General features: G+C 45.4%; 1 protein-coding gene across 3 annotated transcripts; it reads left to right on the forward strand.

Annotated features, from left to right (window-relative positions):
- The first annotated feature begins 6,221 nt into the window (after positions 1-6,221).
- LOC110335956 (cytochrome P450 4F4) lies at positions 6,222-22,968 on the forward strand. Of its 3 annotated transcripts, XM_021218402.2 has the most exons (13): positions 6,222-6,409; positions 6,702-6,900; positions 9,771-9,915; positions 11,570-11,623; positions 11,711-11,838; positions 14,189-14,310; positions 16,471-16,741; positions 18,577-18,643; positions 18,852-18,981; positions 21,435-21,568; positions 21,657-21,721; positions 21,863-21,945; positions 22,332-22,968. In XM_021218402.2, the coding sequence occupies exons 2-13, from the start codon at positions 6,703-6,705 to the stop codon at positions 22,507-22,509; spliced, it is 1,575 nt and encodes a 524-aa protein (XP_021074061.1). In that variant the 5' UTR covers positions 6,222-6,409; position 6,702; the 3' UTR covers positions 22,510-22,968. The 3 variants fall into 3 exon arrangements, with proteins under 3 accessions (XP_021074061.1, XP_029387316.1, XP_029387317.1); XM_029531456.1 differs by lacking the exon at positions 11,570-11,623; XM_029531457.1 differs by lacking the exons at positions 9,771-9,915; positions 11,570-11,623; positions 11,711-11,838.
- The last annotated feature ends 462 nt before the right edge of the window (positions 22,969-23,430 follow it).

Here is a 23,430-nt window from a genome sequence, read left to right on the forward strand (position 1 = left end):
CTGTCTTAGCTACTTTTCAGTTGTGAAGGGACACCATTACCAAGACAACTTATAGAAGAGTTTATTGAGATTTATAGTTTCAAAGGGTTAGTCCATGTTCATCTTGGAGGGGAACTTGGCAGTAGACAGGCATGGCACCAGAGCAAGAGCTGAGAGCTTACATTTGATCCATTGATATTCAAGCCACGCCTCCTAGCATTTGTCAACTATTCTGTTCTAACTAGAGAAAGTGCTAGAGTATACAGACTCAGGAAGGTTAACTGAAGTTCACCTGCTCAGCTGTGGTGTGTTGGTCAGAGTTCTCTAAAGGAACAGAGCTGATAAAATACATATTAATATATATTATATTTATACTTAAAGGGGAGTTTATTCAGGTGGCCTGCTGGCGGTCGGGGTAGTCCGACAATGGCCATCTACAGTTGCTGCTCAGTTCACGAGGCTGCATGTCCCAGCTGTGTTAATCTGGTCAGAGGTCCTGAAGGATTGGTTCTTAGAGAACTGCTTCAGGCTCTCTTCAGTCTGCACTGAAATCCTGGAAAAGAAATGGTTCTTAGAGCAAAGAAGGAGTGCTTAGCAACAAGATAGATGAGCTTGCCGGCATGAGTGAGGGCAAGCAGGCAAAAGGCAAAAGCTTCCTTCTTCCGTGACCTTCCATGGCCTTCCATGTGGGATGACAGCAGGAGATGGGGCTCGGGCTTAGGATGGGCTCTGACCTCAGGTGACTCAGTCGAGGAAAACTCAGCTGCTTGGGTTTAGTTGATGCCATATATAGTCAAGTTGGCAACCAACATTTAGCCATCACACATGGAAAAACTGCTTTGAAGTCATCCACACTTGTGCACAGCCTCTCATTCATGCTCTGTAAGTAAGCCCAATAAACTCACTGTTCCTTTGGGTGAGCTTTAGCGGAACTGTGTTTTGTGTTGTTGGAGCTTTGTAAGTTCATAATTGCTCAAGTTTACACATCCTCAGGCAACAAGTAGAATACCACAATTTAAAAAAAGAAAAGAAAAGACCTCCCCTTTCTCTCTCTCACCAGCTAACCTATTCTTTGCAGACCTGCTTCATGCTATAATTGATATTTGGGGTCCTGAATGTCTTACTTCTTGCTCGGAACAAACAAACTTTAAGATCAGAAAGGATGGAAAATGAACAAGCCCGTGGGTCTGAGAATGGAAGATGCTCCCTCTGCTGGCCAGTTTGAGAACATCAGGCTCTTAGGTCATAAATTCAACGTGTGAGAAACTTTGTGAATGTGTTTGATGGTTAAGTCAGAGTGTGACTGTGTGCACTTGTGCAAATGTATTTATAATGTGTGCCATGTATGTACATGTGGAGGAAAATGTGTAGAGTGTGGAGAAGGTTTTCATGTGTGCCTGCTTATGTGTGCTTGCATACTGTGCTGGTTTTTAAGTGTGTGTGTGTGTGTGTGTGTGTGCGTGCGTGCGTGCGTGCGTGTGTGTGTGTGTGTGTGTGTGTGTGTGTGTGTGTGTTGCAATCACTGGGGCTTCTCTTAGATCTCCCTGGCCCTGTTCTTAGCCCTAACCTTTGCAGTGCAGGCCAGACACCCCAGACAAACATAGCCCTTAGGAGCAATCTTCAGCCCTGAAGGATGGCCACAGGTGGGCCACTATCCCATCTCCAGAGATAACGCTAGGCATGCACATCGTACTGTTTGTCTCCCAGAGACCCACGGCATGTCTTAGCCCAGGTGGACACCGTACAAACTTCAACACATGCCTTTGACTTCCCCTTCCCATCACTCCCACTGTGTGACTGGTTTCCAGGGGTCCTCTTAGCACTTGGCAATTAAAACCTTGTCTAAGGGTCACCTCCAAAGAATAGAATTTGAGCTTCACTTTTTTTTTTACAGCCTGCTTCAAGAGAATCTAAAATAGGACAAACATGGTGACTGGCTCAGGCACACCCACAGGCATGCATTAGATCATGCCCTTAGCAATTTGAGGCTCACAGAAAGCAACTTACTTGCTCAAGGCCACACAGCTGGTGAACGATCAAAGCCAGCTTTTTTTGTTTGTTTGTTTTTTAAACAGGGTTACTGGATCCCAAGCCAGAAGTGCAGTTTTTTTTTTTTCAAAAGCCTGCTAAGGTCAGAGGATGCTCAATGAACATTTATTGCTACCAAGTTCCCTTAATGGGTGTGTGAAAGGGACCCAAGAATCCTAGCTAGAAGCCATGTCCTAGTTCTACCCCAAAGGTGAGAATGGAAAGCCCAGTATCTAAACTCCACATCAGCACGACTCCTTCCTCTGGAGAATATGAGACAACTGTAGTGCCCTGAGTTGAGGAAAAGTGTCCCATGTCACAGCTGGAGCTGACAGGTGCCATCTGTGCCCGCACATGATGCTGATTCTCGAAAGTCACACCTATGGAGCTCTGTTGCGTGTTAGGCACGACATGTAACTTTCTTTGGCTACTTTGCGAGTTCTTCTTTCTTCCACCCCTTTTCACACACCCTATCAAGCCAAGCCCCTAACACTAGATAAGGGAGAAAAAAAGGACAGAGAGGAAAGGATAGGTCAGGGGTTGGAAGACGGGTGGTGCCGTCCTTAGACAACTTCCTGCTGAATAGGGATGTGGAGTTCTTAGGGGTAAGTTTGATCTTTGAAGTCAGGATATCTAATTTCTTTTTGTTGTTTATTCTTTGCCCATGCATACTTAGCAAACCATGACCAACAACAAACCACCAACCAGCATGCCTCTCAGGGTTCTAGCATTTATAATCCCTCTAAAAAGCCCCCAGAATCCCAAGTATCACACAATCGCAGAAATGATATGCAGTTGGCAAAATCACATCCCTGCAAGAGCAGGTGATCAGCTACTGTGGACAATCTAAAGCAGCCCTATATCCCACACCTGGGATTAAAATGAAAACATATCAGGGCGTGGTGGCGCACACCTTTAATCCCAGCACTTGGGAGGCAGAGACAGGTAGACTTCTGAGTTTGAGGCCAGCCTGGTCTACAGAGTGAGTTCCAGGACAGCCAGGGCTACACAGAGAAACCCTGTCTTGAAAAAACAAAAAAAGCAAAAAAACTAAAAAACAAAAAACCCCCATATTCTTATATTTCTGTGTTTTTTAAAAACAAAATTCCAAAATTGTCACTAGTTTCCTTTTTTAAAGTATTAATGATATTTTAAAATATAAATGATAGTCGCATAGGATAGTAAATGTTATGCAAACTGCTATCTACACTTCATATAAGAAAAGAGGGCTGCGGAGTTAGCTAGGTGAGTGGCTGTGGTCTAGTTGTAGGTGGAGACATGCCCTTGTCTTCTTGTTAATCCAACAGGGTAGATCAGGGGTCTAGCTAGACACCCAGTTGTAGGAAGGGACGCTCACCTTAAGATAATGCACTCTTTCTTCCCAGACCCTAGTGCAATGCCCAGGAGCCAACATGGGGTTAATCTGGTCTGCTCACCTTTCAGAGTCAGTAGTTTTCCCTTTTTCTTTATTTTTCTTTTGGACACCTGCAAGAGTCTAACTACACCTTATAAACTCCCTAACACTCTGAACTTCCTTACTTCTTTCCTAAAGTTCTTTTCTTCATGGAGTGACTGTTACCACGTGGTTGACCTTCATGCTGGCTTGGCTTGTCCAATCTTCTCAACACAGCTTTGAGAATGACAGCTAGGGGGCCCTGGGAATTTCCTTTAAAACTCTAATAAATTATCCTTAATCTGCTTGAGTCTGTTGTTGTCCTTGAGTTTCTTCGTCACTTTTCTGTTGCTGTGATGAAGCAGCTTGGCCAAGGCAGCCCATGAGAGAGTTTACTTTGGGTCATGGCTCCAGAGGGACAGAATCCATATGGCAGGTGGGCATGGGTGCGGGAGCAGAAAACTGAGAGCTCACATCTTGAGCCACAAGCACCAGAAAAAGCAACTGCAAGTAGGGCGAGGCCTTAACCGCTCAAAGCCCATTCCCAGTGATGTGCTTCTTCCAGCAAGGCCACACATCCTAACCCTCCCCAAGCCATCACCAAGTGAGGACAAATTGTTTTTAACAGAATCTCAATTATTTGATTTTGCTAATGAACACTCAGGAGCCAGAGGCTGGGCAAACGTCTGGTAGCTCAGAGAAACAGAAAGCACCCAGCTGACCTTTCTCCTCCGCCAGCCTCCTGGAAGCAAAGCTCCCTTGCCACCTCAGGAAACCTCCTCCAAACGGAATCCCCTCCCTTCTACTTCCTGTGCATCTTTCTATCCATCTTCCTGACTTCTTGTGTCTCTCTATGGCGTTTTCTTAATAATTCTGTGTTCACTTCCTGTCAACTGGTTGCTTGCTTGGCCTCTTGACCTAAGATTGAGTTTATTTAATCCTGTTTACAGTATTCAAGCACAAAGCTCTTGGACTAAAGGTGAGTGCTAAGGTGGAGCCAAATCACAACAGGTTTTTCCAGTAAATTACTCTATCTCAGGGTTCACAGTGTTATCAAATATCCTACAACAACGAAGTCTTCAAATGCCTTAGACTATGGGAGATGTATCCCACGCAAACAGCAACACTTTAATTACTGAGACGAAACAAACCAACCAACATGGGAAAGCAATTCTTTTATTAACTTATGACGAGTCTTCAGGAACTCCCCAGGATCTCCAGTAACATTTCTTCCCTGCCTTTTAAACCTTTAATTAAACAAACAAACAAACAAAAAACAAAAATAACTGTTCCTGCAACCCTAGAGGGTATTACACTTGTGCAAACATAAAAGCCTAGGTTCAAACCTCCAGAACCCACAGAAAGTCAGGCATAATAACACACATGTATAATCTTAGTACTTTTGTAGAAAAGGAGGTAGAAGTGGGGGAACCCCCTGGAAGCCAGTGATTCATTGAGCTTGGATTACACAGCTGCAAAATCAATAAGTGACCCTCAAAAAGGTGGCCTGTGCAGACTGACCCTCAAGGCTGTCTTGTGACCAGTGCTGTGTTCTGCTTGAACCGTGTGCTCAGGGCTGCCCTCCACCTCAGTGTCACATGTCTCCTCCCTCTCGCCCTGTCTCAGTTCACATCTAGATCAACCTAAGTTACATCCTCCCAGCTGAGCTGCTGTCTCTTGGCATCTGACCTGGGGGCTCAGTCCTTGGCTCCACTCCAGAGAGTAGTGGCTCTATCCAGACCCCGAGCTGCTTCAAAGCAGGATTTGAATTTTGCTAGACTGTGCAGCTGGTAGGCAGAGGCATCCAGGAGTCTCCCAGTTTCGTGCCATGAAAGGCTACACGTGGGTCTCAGACCCCATCAGAGAAGTTTCTTTGGGCAGTGAACAGAACTTGAGTGGAAGTGAAGCTATACCACGCCCACATGGGCCCCACAAAATGCAAGGATCTTTGTGTAAGTTGGAGAGAAGTGACTGGAAGAGCCAGAAGTCTAGGAGGATAGGACCAAACAGTGCCTTCTGGGTATGGCAGGACCTCTGCTCTAGTGAGCGCTCAAGATAACCAACATTCCAGCCCCGGGGAAGGGATGGTGAGCCCTTGCCCCTGGTTGAGGAGTTGATGACAGCTGATGGTGGTGGGAGAGTCCGTTTTATCCGAGGATCTGACCACTGGCAAGCCTTTTGTCCGTGATAAGCACCACACCTATTTGAATCAGTAAGTTATTTAAAAAAAAAAAAAAAAAAAGGAGGGCGTGGGTAAGGAGCCGATCTGGAAGGAATCAAGCGGGAGAGTAAGAGGCAAATCTGATCAAAACACATTTTATGTATAAAATTCTCAACAACAAATTAATAAAATATTGTGTATTTAAAAAAAAAAAAAGGTAGATGCTGTGAGTGCAGAGGACTCTGGACTCTGGGAGATGGTCTGTGACCAGGCCAGGCCTGGTTGCATTCTCCCAGCAGAATTCCTGTTAAGGATTTTATTAGATACAACTGTAGTCTCTGACATAGGGATACCCCTACTTGGCTGTGGATGTTAGGCTCAGACTTACCTCTGCTAACCTCAGAGTTTTGCTCCCAAATCTATCCTGCCCCCAACCTCCACCTCCACCCCCATCCTCCACCCCACCCCCATGATGTGAGAGGGACCAAGTTCTAAGGATCTGGTGTTCATGCTGTGACTCTGAATTGATTCCACTCTGTACCCTGCTGACCCAACCCCCTCCTTTGGCCTTCTGCCCCAGAGGGGAGGAGGCAGATGGGCCTGTGAAGGATTGGCTGACACAACTGAGCTCAGCCTCCTCCAGAGCAGAAGCCAGGAACAAAGAAACTCTAGAGGGAGGAGAACAGTGGGAAACTCGCTGTTCCTGAGAGAAGGTGCCTGGCTTAGAGCACTCATACTAGGTTAAAGAGAACGCTGAGCCTGAGCCTGGCTGCTTATGTCTAGATAACCAGCTATCTGAAGCCAAAAAGTCAGAGTGATCCTGTTGGCCTAGACGTGGAGTTTGGCAGGTAACATCTCCTGGCAGCCTCATTCAGGCATTTTGGCTTTCCCTCTCTCCCTCTCTCCCTCTCTCCCTCTCTCCCTCTCTCCCTCTCTCCCTCTCTCCCTCCTCCTCCTCCTCCTCCTCCTCCTCCTCCTCCTCCTCCTCCTCCTCCTCCTCCATTTTACTGCCTCTCTCCACCCCATGGATCTCTCCTCCTACAAACAGCCTTCATTATTCATATCCCTGGTCCATTATGCCTGATGGCCCCAACCCTCTTCCAACCTCCCAGTCTCACTGTCTGTCCATCCGCCCCATAGGATGCCACAGTTGGACCTGTCTTGGCTGGGACTGAGGCTGGAGGCATCCTCACCATGGCTGCTTTTGCTGCTGATCGGAGCTTCCTGGCTCTTGGCCCGTGTCCTGAGTCAGACCTATATCTTCTACAGAACATATCATCATCTTTGTGATTTCCCTCAACCCCCCAAATGGAATTGGTTCTTGGGTCACCTGGGCATGGTGAGTGCAGCAACATATTGTGGGTCTTGTATTTTGGAGAGAATGGACCAGGAATGGACCTCAGGGAGATGGGTCTGGAGTCCTCCAGCATCCTTCAGTAGCTTTTCTCATGTCCCTGCCCTCCACCCCTACTGCTCTGGATTCATTTCTAGTCCATCTTTCTTACACTGGTAGACACTTCCAGGATAGACCATACAGAGTGAGGACCCCTGGGGTTCCCTCATTGTCTGCTGGACTTGAGGCCTCTCGGGAAGCTCTGTCCAACGTCAATGCCATCTTTCTGCCAATCCATTATCAGGGTTTCCATGTTTGCCTGGGAGTAATCTCTGGTATTCCTCGCCTACCTCGCACGGAGCAGGAGAGGTACGGGCTGTCTTCCTGCCTCTTGTTCCTGAAGCACCTTTTACCTGGAGTTCTTCCCTAAGATGGACCACTGAGTCCTGTTGCCCAACTGGGACAAGAGGTGTCTATTCACCCTCCCGTAAGCTTCCCTGACCCTGTACCGTGGACTTCGACCAAGCCTGTTCTTGCCTTTGGGTGACTTGGTCTCAGTTGCTTCGCTTGCAAATACCAAAGCTCACAACATCTGTACACATCAGTGACGTCATATGCAGGGCGATGTTTGGTGAGAGCATGGGGGCTCGTAGGTAGGAGTTGCTGCCCTACTAGAGAGTTAGTGGTCACCTCTTGTCCTGGAGTTGACGAGTCCCTGCTCTGCAGACCTTTTGCACAGTTGGAACTGCAGACCTATCCACTCTGTTTTCATTCTGTTGCTATGATAAAACACTGACCAAAAGTGACTTCAGGAGGAGGAGTTTGTTTGAGGGTAGTCAAGGCAGGAACTCCAGCAGGAACTTGAGACAGAAAGTGTGGAGAAACACTGCCCACTTGCTCACTCTCAAGCACATGTTTAGCTAGCTTTTGAAAAATACAGTCCAGAACCATCTGCGCAGAAAATGGTGACACATAGAATGGCTGGGCCCTTCTAAATCAACTAACAATTAAGACGGTCCCCTAAAGACGTGCCCACAGACCACTCTGACTCCCTTCTCAGCTGAGTAGAGGCTCTGTCAAGTTGTCAATTACAACTAACAGGCTACAATGCTGCCTAGATACCCCTAAGCCCCTGTTGAGACCTTCCCTGATGTAGGTCCCTGGGCTGAAATTAATACCACCAAAGAACATTCATCTTCTCAAGCCAAGGTGGCTCTCTCTGACGTAGGCTGTATACCTTCTCCATTGGCCCTGGGATAGACCCTTGAGACTCAGCCGTAACCCCGAGAAAGATGGAGCAGGAATCAGCACAAACCCATATAGTGTAGGCTACTTGTGCAAATCTTTACAGCATGTTGCTGTCCTAGATATTGTAGGTATTTGTAAGACAATGGTGTTTAGGTATCTAAATACATCTATACATAGGATAACAATAATAAAGATATTGTGCATAGGAATTCTTTGGGTCCATTATAAGCTTATAGGACCAGGACCACACATATGTAGTGTGTCAGTGATAAGAACATCATTATGCAGCACATGATTATGTTCAAATAATTATATACATGATATATAAATTCTATACATTGCACACGTATATATAAAAGAGTGAGGGCAGAGAGGGGGTACACTGTGTTATGGTCATTGGCTTATGTAATTATGGGTTCTAAGCAGGCTACAACATGCCATCTACAAAGTGGAAGCCAATCTGCAAAAAATCCTGTGTATGGGGAGATCCACGGGGGAGGGAGGAGCTGGTGGGGTAGGGTAGAATAGAATCTGTAATGTAACTTTTATTCACATCAGAAACTGCTGTCTCTGACGCTTGCTGCCTCCACCAGCTACCCCAGGCCCACTCCCGCTCTCTGTGCAATCTTACCTAGGCCTAGAAGGTTTCAGCCTCTGGGATTTCCTGCTGAATAAGCTCACCCTTGTGTGTTTTCTCTGAACTCTGACTGGCTGGTTTAACTCAGCTATTCTGGCTCAAACTCCTCTCTCCTCTTTTCTTCTTTTTCACTGTTCTCTTATGAAGCTTCCCCCTTCCTCGTTCTTCTCCTGAGAGTTGGGAATGTCCTATTTTGTCACCTCTTTCTCTGATTCACCACACTGTCTGCCACTCAATTAGACATCGGTCTAGTGATGGCACCCAGTCAAACATGGGTGCTTCTTTCTACAAAGTAACTTTACCTTTATTGTTTGGAATTAAAGGCGTGTACTAAGAGTGTGTCTCTATTCCAATCAGAGGGATCAAAGGTGATTGTGAAGGGCTGAACCACACCACAACTAGCAACATTTTTTTCTAGTAGACAGCACTAACTTGGGGTTCACAGTATGATCAAATATCCTGCAACAAGAGTTCAAAAGTCAAGAACCTGCACTGTGATGTCTGTGGGCCGAAGATGGCTATCGCAGTCAGGAAATGAGATTGAGATTGCATCATCTAATTGCTCTATATTACCAGTTCTCAACATAGGGGTCTCCACACACAGGTTGATATGTGGGTTGCATATTAAATATCATATATTTATATTGATTCATAACAGCAAAGTTACAGTTATGAAGTAGCAACAAAATAATATTATGGTTGGGGGTCACCACAGCATGAGGGACTGTATTAAAGGGTCGCAATATTAGGAAGATTGAGAACCACTCCTCTATACGTTTCTTCAGTGGGTAGGATGGTGCTGCCCCACAGTGTAGAGGGTGGTCACCCTGACTGAGACTACTGATGAAAACACTAATGCCTTCTGGAAACACCATCCTAGAGCTGTCCAGAAGTCATGCCGTATCAGCTTCTTTCTGACCATCTCATGGCATCATGTGCTTGCCTCCTGACAATACCACTCAGGAGGTGATCGTTCCTTTCTTGCATGCAGATCACACCCACTGAGCATGGTCTGAAGGAGGTGACTAACCTGGTGGCCACCTACCCCCAGGGCTTCATGACATGGATGGGGCCTACCCTCCCTATCATCACTCTGTGCCACCCTGACATCATTCGATCTGTTCTCGGTGCCTCAGGTACTTAGGGGAAGCTGCTGGTGGTGTGGTTGTGGGTTTCCCGCTCATGCTTCTATGTGATTTCTGAAGTAGCCCAGTCCTTCTTTCTCTTGATTTTTCTCCACTTTTTGCTGAAGATGTCAGAAGGAAGTCCAGGTGGGGCTCAGCTCAGAGCATGGGAGAATCTTCAGAGCTTACTCTAGTCCCCTGCCTTAATAGTCCTTTTCTTGTAAAGCCTAAGGATCCCAGGATTCCTTTCTACTCACCTCCATTCAGAGCTGAGAGGAAAATGTCCTGTGCACTCATGGTATGGTGTGCACCACTGGGGGTGTACACAACCAGTAGATGGAGACCTGGCAAGTGGTTATCTACATCTTCCACCCACATCAAAGAGGCTTCTGTTTTCTGATCCAAGTGGACATTGGATTAACCTGTTTGCCTACTGCCAAGGTCTCTGCTGTCTCCAGCTGTGCAGGTGACCAGAGTGCAGGCAGATGGGACTGTTGTAGTGACTCCCTTGCCTCTGCCTTACCTTCAGTATGCAACTAGATTTGATGTGGCCATCTCTAAATCACACCTGCTGTATTAGCTCTTTCTGTTGCTATTACTAGCACAACTTCATTGAGCAAAGATTGATTTTTACTTGTGATTGAGGATTCATAGTGATAAAAGAGAGACAGACGGGTAACTAGCTAGAAGAGGGAGGGAGGAGGAGGAGGGAAACTCAGCTCAGGACATTTCAAAGGGGTCAGTCACTCTGTTGTCCTACTTTCTCTGGCCAAGCTCCACTTCCTAAGGCTTCTAGAATCTTCCAAAATAAAGGCAGCATCTGACTACTAAATCTTTCAAAACACAAGGTGGTTGAGAGTATTTTATATTCACAATATAACAACTGGTACATGTTGTCCTAGGTGTGAACCTAGTTTAATCAAATGAATATGGTCCTATCTGGGGCTCACATAGAGTGGGGACACTTGGAGCACATCTGTTTCTTGCCTGAGAGGTTGTTTGAAATTATATTTTTCTCCTGATGAAAACACTGGCCACTTGAGAGTTTTCTGACATTTGTCACTTAGAGTCCCACTGAAATAGAGACATGGCTGAAATTTCTTTTTTGAGGGAGGTCTGATATCTAATTGGACCATATCAATGCATCATTTTATCTGTGAGATTATTGTGACTATATTTAAATGGTATCTAGGGCCTACCTATAGGGCACATTGAGATATATCAGATCATCTATTTCCATTTTAAAGCAGATGGGGTCATTTAGTGTGGGCTATGTGTGTTTCAGCCATGTTAGCCCATGTTACTCCAATATATCCATAACATATATCTATATCAGGAGATGTCAGAGCATGCTGGGGTGGTCAAGTATGCTGGGCCTGTAGAATGTCATGCTACACTTGAAGGGCAGGCATGGCAGACTATGTTGAAGCCAAGTGAAGGGGTAGTGAGGTGAGTTGCTTCGATCTCACCTAGTATCCTGTTTCCTCATCATCCTCTTCCTCCTCCTCTTCTCCTCCTCCTGTGCATCCTTATGTCCTTTTCTCTAACCCTGTCATGCTGAATTTGGGGCAGACATGCATACACCTCGCTGAGCCCTGCCCCCACACTCTCTGCAAGTTAATTTCCTAGCCTCTTCATGGCCCCTGACCATCCTTATTCATGTCAGCTTCGGTTGCCCTAAAGGAAGTAATCTTCTACAGTTTCCTGAAACCATGGCTGGGTGAGTACTACAGATGGAGGACTCAGGAAAATCCCCAGGGGTGAGTGGGAACATGATACCATGCTCACTGTCATAATGCCCTACCAGGGGACGGGCTGTTGCTGAGTGATGGTGACAAGTGGAGCAGCCACCGTCGCATGCTGACACCTGCTTTCCATTTCAATATCCTGAAACCCTATGTGAAGATTTTCAATGACAGCACCAACATAATGCTTGTGAGTCTCTGAAACCCAGGTTCTCAGCTGGCATCTGAGGCACAGGAACTTTAGATAGATCTGATCTGTTCTCTAAATGGGTGTGTTAGTGTTCCATTGCTATGAAGAGACAGCATGGCCAAGGCAACTTTTATAAAGGACAATATTTAATTGGGGTTGGCTTACAGTTTCAGAGGGTCAGTTTATTATCATCACGGCAGCAAGCATGTCACTGTCCAGGCAGGCAAGTGCCGAAGAAGGAGCTGAGAGTTCTGCACGCATCTTGATCCGACTGCAGTTGGGAGCGACTGTCTTATAGGTAGCTAGGATGAGGGTCTCAAAGCCTACCCCCACAGTTACACACTTCCTCTAACAAGGCCACACCTAATAGTGCCACTCCATGGGCCAAGAATATTCAAGCCACCACTGGGGCAATTGTTTGATTTCATTTTTTCTCTCCGTTTTGTATCCAAGATAATAGCAAAGAGCCATTGATTGCTCATGCACGGTGAGTGCCATGGAGTGCTCACGCGCGGTGAGTGCCATGGAGTGCTCACGCGCGGTGAGTGCCATGGANTGCTCACGCGCGGTGAGTGCCATGGAGTGCTCANGCGCCGTGAGTGCTTACAAAGAGTTGGGTTCTAATTTCTCAGGATGTTGCCCTGAAAACTAAATGTAGACTTGATGACTACCTAGAAACTTTCAATAATGAGCAAGGCACTTCCACACACAATGATTTTGAAACAATGAGGTCTGATGTTACTAACAGGGGTGTGGGTCAGGGGGTTGGCCCTTCTAGACAGAGTTTGGGTCACTCGTGGGCGACATATGATCAGCTGTCAGTCAGCTTGCTCGATATCAGCATAATTCCTTGATGCTTGGGATTTTACCAACTTCAAGCTAATTTATCATAGTTTCAGCATCCTGGGTTGTTCCTATGGCACAGAGTTACCCAGGAAAGAAGCTGGAAGTCACCTGAAGCTTAGGTTTCATTGAAGTTATAGCCTCTTCCTTTTTCCAGAGTATATTAAAGTCATCAAGCCAAGGGCAGTAGAGTAGGCTGAACATTGCAAGCTAGATCGGGCAGGTGTTGAGCTATTCTAATTTACATCTCAACCATCTGTCCCTTGTTATTTGCTATTTCTCCTGGCCAAATGCTCATGGTCCCTCTCCTATCATGGAGACTCCTTCCTCCCTTTGTCTCTTCCTTTTTCCCCCCTGGTCTCTCCTGAGACCCTGCACTCATTCTCAAGTCCCGTCTTTTATTGACCAATTAACTCGGGGAGCAAGGTTTGTACAACAAAAGCTGGTGTGCCTGAGAATTCGACTGTCTTGGGGGCAACCAGATCTTAGGATACAGAATTTAACATTTGAATCCATATTAGTACCAGACCAACCCCAACACTTGTGGATTCTGCTGGACCATACAAGATTCCTTATTCAAATATGGAAGGCAGTCAGGTATTCCTGGTGCACTCCTGGCTTCTGTCCTTTCTTGAAAGCATATAAATTTCATGGGGTATTAAAAATGGCCTTCAGAGAATGGCAACATATGCCCTATATTATGTAACTTAGTTTTAGGGACCCTGCTTTCGTAACAAGCTGAAATAGGCCTGATCTTTGCCTACAGAAGGCCATCACTGCATCTCTCAAGGCTTTCTAACATATCTATGAAGTAGTCCAGGTGAAGAACACGGGGATGATTTTTTGCTTGGAACACTTAGAAAGGGTGCTTAGAAAACAATGGATATCTGCCATACCTGACACAGAGATAGCTTTAAGTCCAACTTATGACACCCAAGATAAGAAATAATGCTATTTACTGAATTCCTAACATGTTGGGGAACTGATGGTCATGACCCAATTCCATAAGTTATGCTGCAAATTTAATTTTAACCAACCTGTGAGATACAAGTTATTTTTTCCTCATTATGAATGAACCTGGGGCGTGGGGGGGGGAGAATGAACCTGAGGTTCAGAGGCATAAAGGAGCTTGTCTTGCTATGCCAGAGGGTAAGTGATCCAGAAATAGTGGCACATGGGCTCCATCATGGATTGTCAGATGCAGTCAGGTCACCTTGTTGCTGAAGACATATCAAGTGAGAGAGAGGACAATAAATAAGCTGACTGATGGTGCCCAGAGCATGGTAGTCAGAGCTGAGTTAACCACACAGGGCTTCTGTTCTCCACTTTTGGGTCTTCTGTCCGACATAACAGTTTCACTCCCATTCGTGACTGGTAAACCCTGGGGTCAAGTGTCAACCCTGGTCAACCCTGGAAATATGGGAGGCTGATTTTGGGGTATCAGTTCTTGCAGTTGTGACTGGGAAACATCTCAAGGAGTTATGATACCACTTCTCTTTCTGTAAAGGCCAAGTGGCAGCACCTGGCCTCAGGTGGCAGCACCCGTCTGGACGTGTTTGAGAACATCAGCCTCATGACCTTGGACAGCCTGCAGAAATGTGTCTTCAGCTTTGACAGCAAGTGCCAGGAGTGAGTCCCTCCCTTTGGTCTGAGAACCTGGATTATGGATTTGGGAGGTAGTATAGTAGGGATGGTAGCTAGTAGGAAAAAGGGGGGCTTCTTGGAGGAGGTGATTTAGAACAAGGACCAGGGAGGGATGCAGGTGAGTAGATCATATTCATCTGGTATAGAGGAGACACCTTAGATATGGGATTGGCAGGCTGACACTGAATTAGATACATTTCTCACAGCTGCAACAAAATAATTGATAAAAGTTTAAGGGAGGGTTTATTTTAACTCATAGTTTGAGGAAAACCCCATCATGGCATGGAACAAAAGGCAGCAAGGTGTGTCTGCAGTCAGGAAGCAAAGAGTAATGAATGTGCGTAGGCTCGTCTAGCTTTCTCTTTTTTGCATACTCTGAAATGCACTTCTCATTTTAAATACAAACAAGCACACAGAGAGTAGAAATCATTCCATAGCCTGAATATTTATGCTATCTTGAAATTTCCTTCACTCAAATGGTCTATCACCTTTTCTTTCCTTTTGTTTTGTTGTTTTGTTGTTTTGTTTTGAAACAAGGTTTCTCTGTGTAGCCCTGGCTGTCCTGGAACTCACTCTGGTCCCAGGCTGGCTTAGAACTCAGAGATCCACCTGTCTCTGCCTCCTGAGTGCGGATATTAAGGGCATACACCACCATCACTTGGTGATCTATCACTTTTTAATTCAGCCTCACACATGTTCTCAGGATCTAGGTAGAATGCTGGCAAATTAATTTGCATAAAAATAGCAAGAATGAGTTCTAGTCTAGCTCCTGATTGATGCCTTCCCCCCCAAACAAAACCAAAAACCATATGATCCAGGCCTCCATTGTCTGCATTTCTCTTTGATATTCTGGTCTCCCAACTTCCAATCATAATTTCCTTTCAAGCTTTCCTTACAGAATTTAGCAGTGTTTCTGGATTAGCATTTTAAATTCTATGTTATTACTACAAACAGGTTTCAAAGGTCCAAGAACCATGTGGTCAGGATTATTACACCAATGACCCCACTTCTGGTACCAATTTCATGTACTACAATGAGAATCGACTTAAAAGAGGGAAAGATTTGCTTTAGATTAAAGTTAAGGGAAAGTCCATTGAGTTAAGGGAGTCACTATGGTAGGAATGTGAGACTGATGGTCACATTGCATACACAGCAAGGAAGCAGAGAGTAATGAATGGTTATGCTCAACTAGCTTTCTCCTTTTTGTGTGTCTGAAACACCCAGCCATGGAATTGTGTTGCTCTTATTAAGGTGAGTATTCTCACCTTAATTAACCCAGTCTTGAGAATCCAGGTGTGCTCAGAAATTTGTCTACAAGATGATTCTAGATCTTGTTCAGTTGGCAATCAGTATATAGCAACATAGTGTCAGGACACATAGTATTAGGATGTTGAAAGCCAGCCAAAGATGGGAATGTTCTGTGTTTTCTACCAAGGGTGTTTGTGTTTATAGTCACTTCTGTTGCTGTCACAAAGTTTCTGAGTGTATTGAGTTAATAAAAATAATAGGTTTTTTTTGTCACAGTTTTGGAGTCTTTTGTTGATGGTTCTTTGACTCTATTATTTTGGTGGGGGCATGTGTTAAGGAAAATGTTTTCCTCATGTCAGTTAGGAAGTAAAGAGTCAGGAGAGGGTCAGGGTTCTAATATTCTCTCCAAGGCACACTTATAATGGCCTAGCTACCCTCGATTAAGCCCTACCTCTTAATGGTTTTGACCCTTTCTAACAGCCCCAGAGATGGACATTTGGGTGACAGATCCTAACCACAGTAAATGGACATGATCAGCTCTGCAGATACTGATTGTCTTGTAGATAAAAGGTGGGACTGTCACTAAATGCAGGGACCCTATAGAAATACTGGATTACTGGAGGAAAGAGTTCCTAGCTGAGTGGAGAGCTGGAAAGCAGGTAGGTGAGAGCTAGATCTGGGGAAGAAGGGAAGAAAGGAAGGAGTGACAGCAGAACTGCTCATGGATGCTCATGGCGATGGGCCACAGAGAGATGAGGCTTCACGGTCAAATGTCACCACTAATGCCACTCATATATTTGTGTGGCCATCTGTTTCTGACTACTGAGTATCCTGTTGGGAAATACTGGGCTTCGGTTGTGTTGAATTCTTGTTTCCCTTCATGCTGTACTCATGCAGGAAGCCCAGCGAGTACATTTCTGCCATCTTGGAGCTCAGTGCCTTAGTGGCCAAACGGTACCAGCAGCTGCTTCTACACATAGACTCACTCTATCAGCTCACCTGTAGTGGGCGGCGCTTCCATAAGGCCTGCCACCTGGTGCACAGCTTCACAGATGCTGTCATCCAGGATCGACGACGTACTCTCCCCAGTAAGCATGAGGATGATGTCCTCAAGGCCAAGGCTAAGTCCAAAACTCTGGATTTCATTGATGTGCTGCTGCTGAGCAAGGTGGGTTCTCAGGAGGTGAAATGGTGCTGCCAAAACTTAATTTGTTGAGTGTGATAACAGACACCTTTAATCCCAGTATTCTACAGGCAGCAGTAGGAAGATCATGGTAAGTTTCAGGCTAGTCAAGGCTACACAGTGAAATTGCATCTCAAAAAATTTAATTAATTCATTAAATAGCTCTTTTTGTGTTTGCAAGCAATTTTTTTTTTTTTTTAAAGATAGAATCTCACTAAAGAACCCTGGCTGATTTCAATCTCATGTTCTTCCTGCTCTCACCTTGAACACTCTGGAATTACAGATGTGTGCCAGATGAAGTTAGCATTTTGAGACTAGTCTCACTGTGTTGTCAGTGAATGGATCCTGCTGTCCCAACTTCCCAAGTTGAGGACTACATGGTTGTGCCACAAGCTTGACTTTAATGACAATGTCAAATATAGGATCAAAAGATAGTTCAGATTTATGACTTGATGTAGAGGATACCTAAGGGCCATGGAAGTTATTTGAGGGAAGGAAAGACAGGCCAAAAAGAAAAATTCTAGAGATAACACTAGAAACCCCCCCAGCACACCCCTGCTGGTTCTGAAGCTGAACGACCTCAGATGTTACTCTAACTTAAGATGTTGTTGAGAAATCCTATCTGTGTCTGTATGTATGCCTAGAACTGTGTAGCTGCAAAATGAGGGCAGCCCATCCATTATCCCCAACGGTAATAGCCGCCGGACTAGGGCTATAAGATGGCTTCCCGTTCCCAGCCCCTCCTTTCTCAGGCGACGTGAGAACTTTTTCTGTGTGTCAGCAGGTCTTACACCACAGGAAAAAGATCAATACATTGTGAATTTCACAAGTCTCACAGGAGAGATGGCACATCTGTGTCTTCTTTTTGTTTTTGTTTTTTTTTCAGGGAGAATGAATAGGTCAAAACGGAGGAAGAGCTAGAAAGCAGGAGAGGGGTATGGAAGGAAGGAGATGGGAGTAGGGAGGAAGTAATATTGGGAGAGGAAGAGAATAAGACAAGAGAGCTAAAGAGGAAATCTTTAAATTAATTTTCAAGTGTGCGAACTAATGCATTTCATTATGGCATATTCATGCACATATACCATTGTGTGTTGAGAGAACTTTATTCTGGAATGTAAGCAAGTTTTCTCCAATCACACGTGAATTCTACAGGTATGAAAGTCTGATAGACTCCAGAAGACGTAAGATACATCCCCTGCGTGTAGCACCCGTGAATCGAGCAAGAGAACATAAGAGGACTTGGGGTGCAGGATAAAACAGTCACTGGAGGAAATAAATGAAAATAGTTAAAAGTGAAAAAAAAAGAAAAAGAAGTTTAGTTCCTGGTCATATGTAGGGTGACATCATTGTGCTCGCACACTGTCACATTGTTCGTATTTCTCCTGCCAGTCTAACCCTTTCTGTCCCAAAGTGTGCAACATTTTCCTTGCTGACAAGAGACACAGTTATGGAACAATTGTCAGAAAGTGTCCCACTCCTTCCTAAAGAGGACATCCTTGTAATGAGTAATGTTTAAGCTCCAATTGCAAAGGAATACAGCCATGAAATCATCCTGTATGCAATGTTACTTGTTCCTTTTTTTCCTAAAAATCTCTCATCATACAGAAACTGGAAATTATTCAGAGGTCGCTAATTCCTTCAACAAGTAAAAACAAATGAACAAACAAACAGGAGGCAGGACAGTCAAGAGCTATATCTGGAGGCGGAGACCTCTAATGATGATCAAGAGAGATGCAGAGGCGCAGTGGATTTGGGATCTAAGAGCTGCCTCAAGTTAGACATAGCCCCAGAACTGGTGTGATCTAGTGTCTTGTCTCCAGGATGAAGATGGAAAGGAGCTATCAGATGAGGACATCCGAGCGGAGGCTGACACCTTCATGTTTGAGGGTGAGGGTCCCAGTGTGGGACTACAGGGTGAATAAGAAACCTTCATTCTGGGCACATATTTGAATGGACCCTATCCATTCAACTATCATCTCACTATTATCCATTGTCCCCTTTTCCCATCTTTCCTGGGCTTCTCCCTGCCTGGCTGCTACCCACTTTGTGGTGCTGAAGTAGCTTTGAGACCTAAGCCCACCTATCTGCCCCACAGGCCATGACACCACAGCCAGTGGGCTCTCCTGGATCCTGTACAATCTGGCGAGGCACCCGGAACACCAGGAGCGCTGCCGGCAGGAGGTGCAGGAGCTGCTGAGGGATAGAGAGTCTACGGAAATTGAGTGGTGAGCACAGGTCTTGGTGTTTTGCCAGCACCCTCTCTTGGCTCTGCTCCTCAGGTAGAGAAGGGGACTCTTTTTTAATGATTCTTCCATTACTACTTGATGGGAATAGTATCTGCCTCACCAACAAGAGGGAATTTTATGCTTTGGGACAGACTGACAATAAAATAATGTGGAGAGCCGGGTGTGGTGGCGCACACCTTTAATCCCAGCACTTGGCAGAGGCAGGCGGATTTCTGAGTTCGAGGCCAGCTTGGTCTACAAAGTGAGTTCCAGGAAAGCCAGGGCTACACAGAGAAACCCTGTCTCAGAAAAACAAAAACAAAAAACAGAACAAAAAAAAAATAATAATGTGGAGGGCAGATGATGCCACTTTGTAGATTATATATATATATATATATATATATATATATATATATATATATATACACACACACACACACACACACACACACACACACAATTTTCTTTCCCTCCTCTGCCTTCTCTCAGATAACATTTGTTCTCAATGTCTTCCCTTCCTGCCTCTTTGCTCTTCTCTTCCCAATTTCCCCCAGAATAGGAATTCATAAGTGACACCTTGGGGTACAAGTAATCCGTCAGTGTGCTGTGCAATCTATTGGCTTGTCCACCCATCCATGCAGCTAGTCCTCCCATAATGGATTCTGTAACAGTTTTATGAGCAGTCCATCCTGTGCTAAGGATGCAGCTGAAAGAAGTGTTGTCAGGAGCTCCAATCTTGATGGGAGAATCAGGACACGTATCAGAACACACTGGCAGGTGTGCGGCTTTAAGAAAAGCAAGGCTAGAGCACAGGATGTGTTTCAATTTAGGACAACGAATGAGTACTGGGGGACATGTGGTTGGGACTGAGGTACAGGGAAAAGGAGGTGGCAGAAAATGAGAGGGATAAGAAGACAGGTGTTTTGTGACTTTTCTTGGAGAAATGTGAGCCAATACCTACTTGCCCTCATGGACTACAGACCAAAGAAATGATTCCATCAAACTCATTGGCAAAACAATGAGCTTATTAGGGTTATTCACAAGAGGGCTGTTTATAGCTGAATCACTGAAAATCTCACCCTAATATAGATAAGGGAGTAATGATGAGGGGCTATTTATAGCTGTATCACTGAAAATCTCACCCTAATGTAGATAAGGACTCGAAAAAGCCACATTCTTAGAGCTCCTAGAGAATCTCTGTCCAGTAGATATTACCTTTTATTTAACCTTGAGCATGAGTCTTATGGATTTCATATTTCAGGAATTTCCTAAGACTTGTGAGTTGTTCACACCTTGATCCTTATAAGTTTTATGCACACCTTGAGTCTTTTGGAGCTCCCTCTGGGATGGAATGTTTTAGTTTGGACAAATATGTTACACAGTGAGACAGAAGGGTGTTGAGAGGAAGAGGGGGATAGGAAAGAGGAGAAATAGTGAAGAAAGGGCATTGGAGAAAAGGAGGAAAATGTAGGAGAAAGAAAGAGGAGTGATAGAGGATAGGGAGGAAGAAGAACAGGAGAAAAAGAAATAGGAGTATGAAGGGAATGAGGAGGATCATAGGAGAAAAGAGAGGACAGAGTTTGTATGTGAAGGAGTAGAGTGGGAGAAAGAGAAAAATAAGACAGCATGGAGGGAAGAGACAGAAGATAGAAGGATGGGAGGGAGGGAAGGAGTTTTCAAGTTGCTTTTTATGATAGACATGTGGGTGTGCTTGCTTCAGAAAAGGCTTCTAAAGCTACCTGGCTAAGAAGTGGCAGAGACAAAGTTTGGAGCTGAGACGAAAGGATGGACCATCCAGAGACTGCCCCACCCGGGGTCCATCCCATCATCAGCCACCAAACGCAGACACTATTGCATATGCCAGCAAGATCTNGCTGAAAGGACACTGATATAGCTATCTCTGTTGAGGCTATGCCAATGCCTGGCAAATACAGAAGTGGATGCTCACAGTCATCTATAGGATAGAACACAGGGCCCCCAATGGAGGAGCTAGAGAAATTGCCCAAGGAGCTGAAGGGGTCTGCAACCCTATAGGTGGAACAACAATATGAACTAACCAGTACCCCCAGAGCTTGTGTCTCTAGCTGCATAAGTAGCAGAAGATGGCCTAGTCAGCCATCATTGGGAAGAGATGCCCCTTGGTCTTGCAAACTTTATATGCCCCATACAGGGGAACGCCAGGGCCAAGAAGTGGGAGTGGGTGGGTAGGGGAGCAGGGCAGGGGGAGGGTATAGGGGACATTCGGGATAGCCTTTGAAATGTAAATGAAGAAAATATCTAATAAAATAAGTAAAAAAAAAAAAAAAAAGATACCTGGCTAAATTCTCTCCAGCATTTTCCTTCTCCTCTTCTTTCCTTGGGAATGTTTTAGCACTGTGAGGAATGGTTATGTGGCCAACACAGGGACTGGTGATCTGTTTGGCTCCTGGAAAATTGTGTGGTGTGTTCCTTAGGGACGACCTGGCCCAGCTGCCCTTCCTGACCATGTGCATCAAGGAGAGTCTGCGGCTGCATCCCCCAGTCACGGTCATTTCCCGTCGTTGTACCCAAGACATTGTGCTCCCAGATGGCCGGGTTATACCTAAAGGTGCCCAGGGGACAGGGAAGGCAAGTCCTGGGCACACAGCAAGGTTTAGTCAGCAGCAGGCTTATCCTCCTGGCCCTACTTCACACAGGTGTCATCTGCATCATCAATATTTTCGCGACCCATCACAACCCAACTGTGTGGCCTGACCCTGAGGTGCGCTAGCTCTCTTCTCCCATCCTTTTTTCATCACAATGATCCTAGAGGAAGGAGCAGTTTGGGGCTGGGGAAATCAGAACTTACTGTCCTTAGCACATAAGGGATTCTGTCTGTGGCTGACGCCACTGTCTCTTTCAGGTTTATGACCCCTTCCGCTTTGACCCAGAGAATATCAAGGACAGGTCACCTTTGGCTTTTATTCCCTTCTCTGCAGGGCCCAGGTAATGCCAGGAGGCTTGAGATGGTGGGGCAAACGTTTAGGCAAGATGGAAAGGGTGGAAACTTGGGACAGTAGGGATCAAGATCCCATTCCTGCATCTTGATGTGTTAAGTAAAGAGGTACAGAGCAAGGCTTGAGGAAACCCAAGAACCACAGCCCTGAGCTCATATGCTCATGTGAGTTGAGCTCTGAGGTCTGACTGAGGTTTACTGAATCCATAATGTGACGCAGGTGAGGGGTGCCGAATAAGTTAGTTCCCCGGTGCCCTCCAGCTGGTGGGTCAGTGGGGGAAGGTACCTAGGCCAGACTGAAATCACTGAAGTGTTAGGTGGGTCCTGAATGGGATTCAGATCACAGTCAGAGAGTCTCCACCCTGTCTTCCCGCAGGAACTGCATAGGACAGACTTTCGCCATGAACGAGATGAAGGTGGCGCTGGCGCTGACGCTGCTGCGCTTCCGTGTGCTGCCAGATGACAAGGAGCCGCGCCGGAAGCCGGAGCTGATCCTGCGCGCAGAGGGCGGGCTGTGGCTGCGGGTGGAGCCGCTGAGCGCGGGCGCACAATGACTCCCTGCACCTGGTCGGGTCCCACCCACCCACAGACCTCTGCGGACGTCACCTGTGCCAGAGGCTCGCCGAATACCAGTAGGGGGCGCTGGAGGACAACAGGGAACCAGCAGCTGTGGGGCAGGGGGCTGGGGTTGGTGTCCTTCAGCCCAGATCCCTGACTTCAGAGGCCTCCACCTTGTCCTTTAGCCTGGTTGGTCTTCCTCTCTTGGGCAATGGAGAGATAAGGGAAGTGTCTAGGCAGGATGGAGGCCAAGCTTGAGCTCAGAGAACCTTTTAAGTTGAGATACATTTCCATCGCCTTGACCTCCATTCTAATCTCAAAACTCCAATTCTGGGATTCTTCAGTGTTTCTGTGAAAACTAAAATTTTAGGTTTATTAAGCCTGCCATTTGTTGCTGGTTTTTATTTTGTTTGTTTTGTTTTTGAATAGGAGTCTCACTAAACTGCCTGGGTGCTCTCAAATTGTTAATGCCTCATTTTATTATAATTTTTCTTTCATTCCTTTGGTTTTTTCTTTTATCTTTTATAGTTTTTTTTTATACAATGTATTTTGATTGTAGTTTTCCTTACCCTATGACTTCCCATCTTTCCTCCTTCCATCCAGATCCAAGTCCTCTCTATCTCGTTAGAAAACAAAGAGGTATATAGTAGTATATACACAATACAATTAAACAAAAACAAACAAATCAAAATAGGACAAAACAACCAAATAAGAAAAAGAGCCAAAGAAATAGCACAAGAAACACACACACACACACACCTGCTGGAATGCCATAAAAAAAAAACATGAAACTGGAAGCCATAATGTATATACAAATTACCTGTAAGGAAAGAAAAAAATGCTCTGACTTAACATTATGAGACAAAGAATCTTCAAAGATGCTGTAGAGGTCCTTTTATGTAGGAAAAATTATGAGA

Source organism: Mus pahari, chromosome 18, assembly GCF_900095145.1.
Source record: "Mus pahari chromosome 18, PAHARI_EIJ_v1.1, whole genome shotgun sequence".
Classification (NCBI taxonomy): domain Eukaryota; kingdom Metazoa; phylum Chordata; class Mammalia; order Rodentia; family Muridae; genus Mus; species Mus pahari.

Bases quoted from the DNA above. Each gene is read 5' to 3' on its own strand.
- LOC110335956 (XM_021218402.2), top strand. From the start codon at position 6,703: ATGCCACAGTTGGACCTGTCTTGGCTGGGACTGAGGCTGGAGGCATCC. The intron at 11,624-11,710 runs GTGAGTACTACA...ATGCCCTACCAG, and splicing joins TTTCCTGAAACCATGGCTGG to GGGACGGGCTGTTGCTGAGT. The intron at 14,311-16,470 runs GTGAGTCCCTCC...GTACTCATGCAG, and splicing joins TTTGACAGCAAGTGCCAGGA to GAAGCCCAGCGAGTACATTT.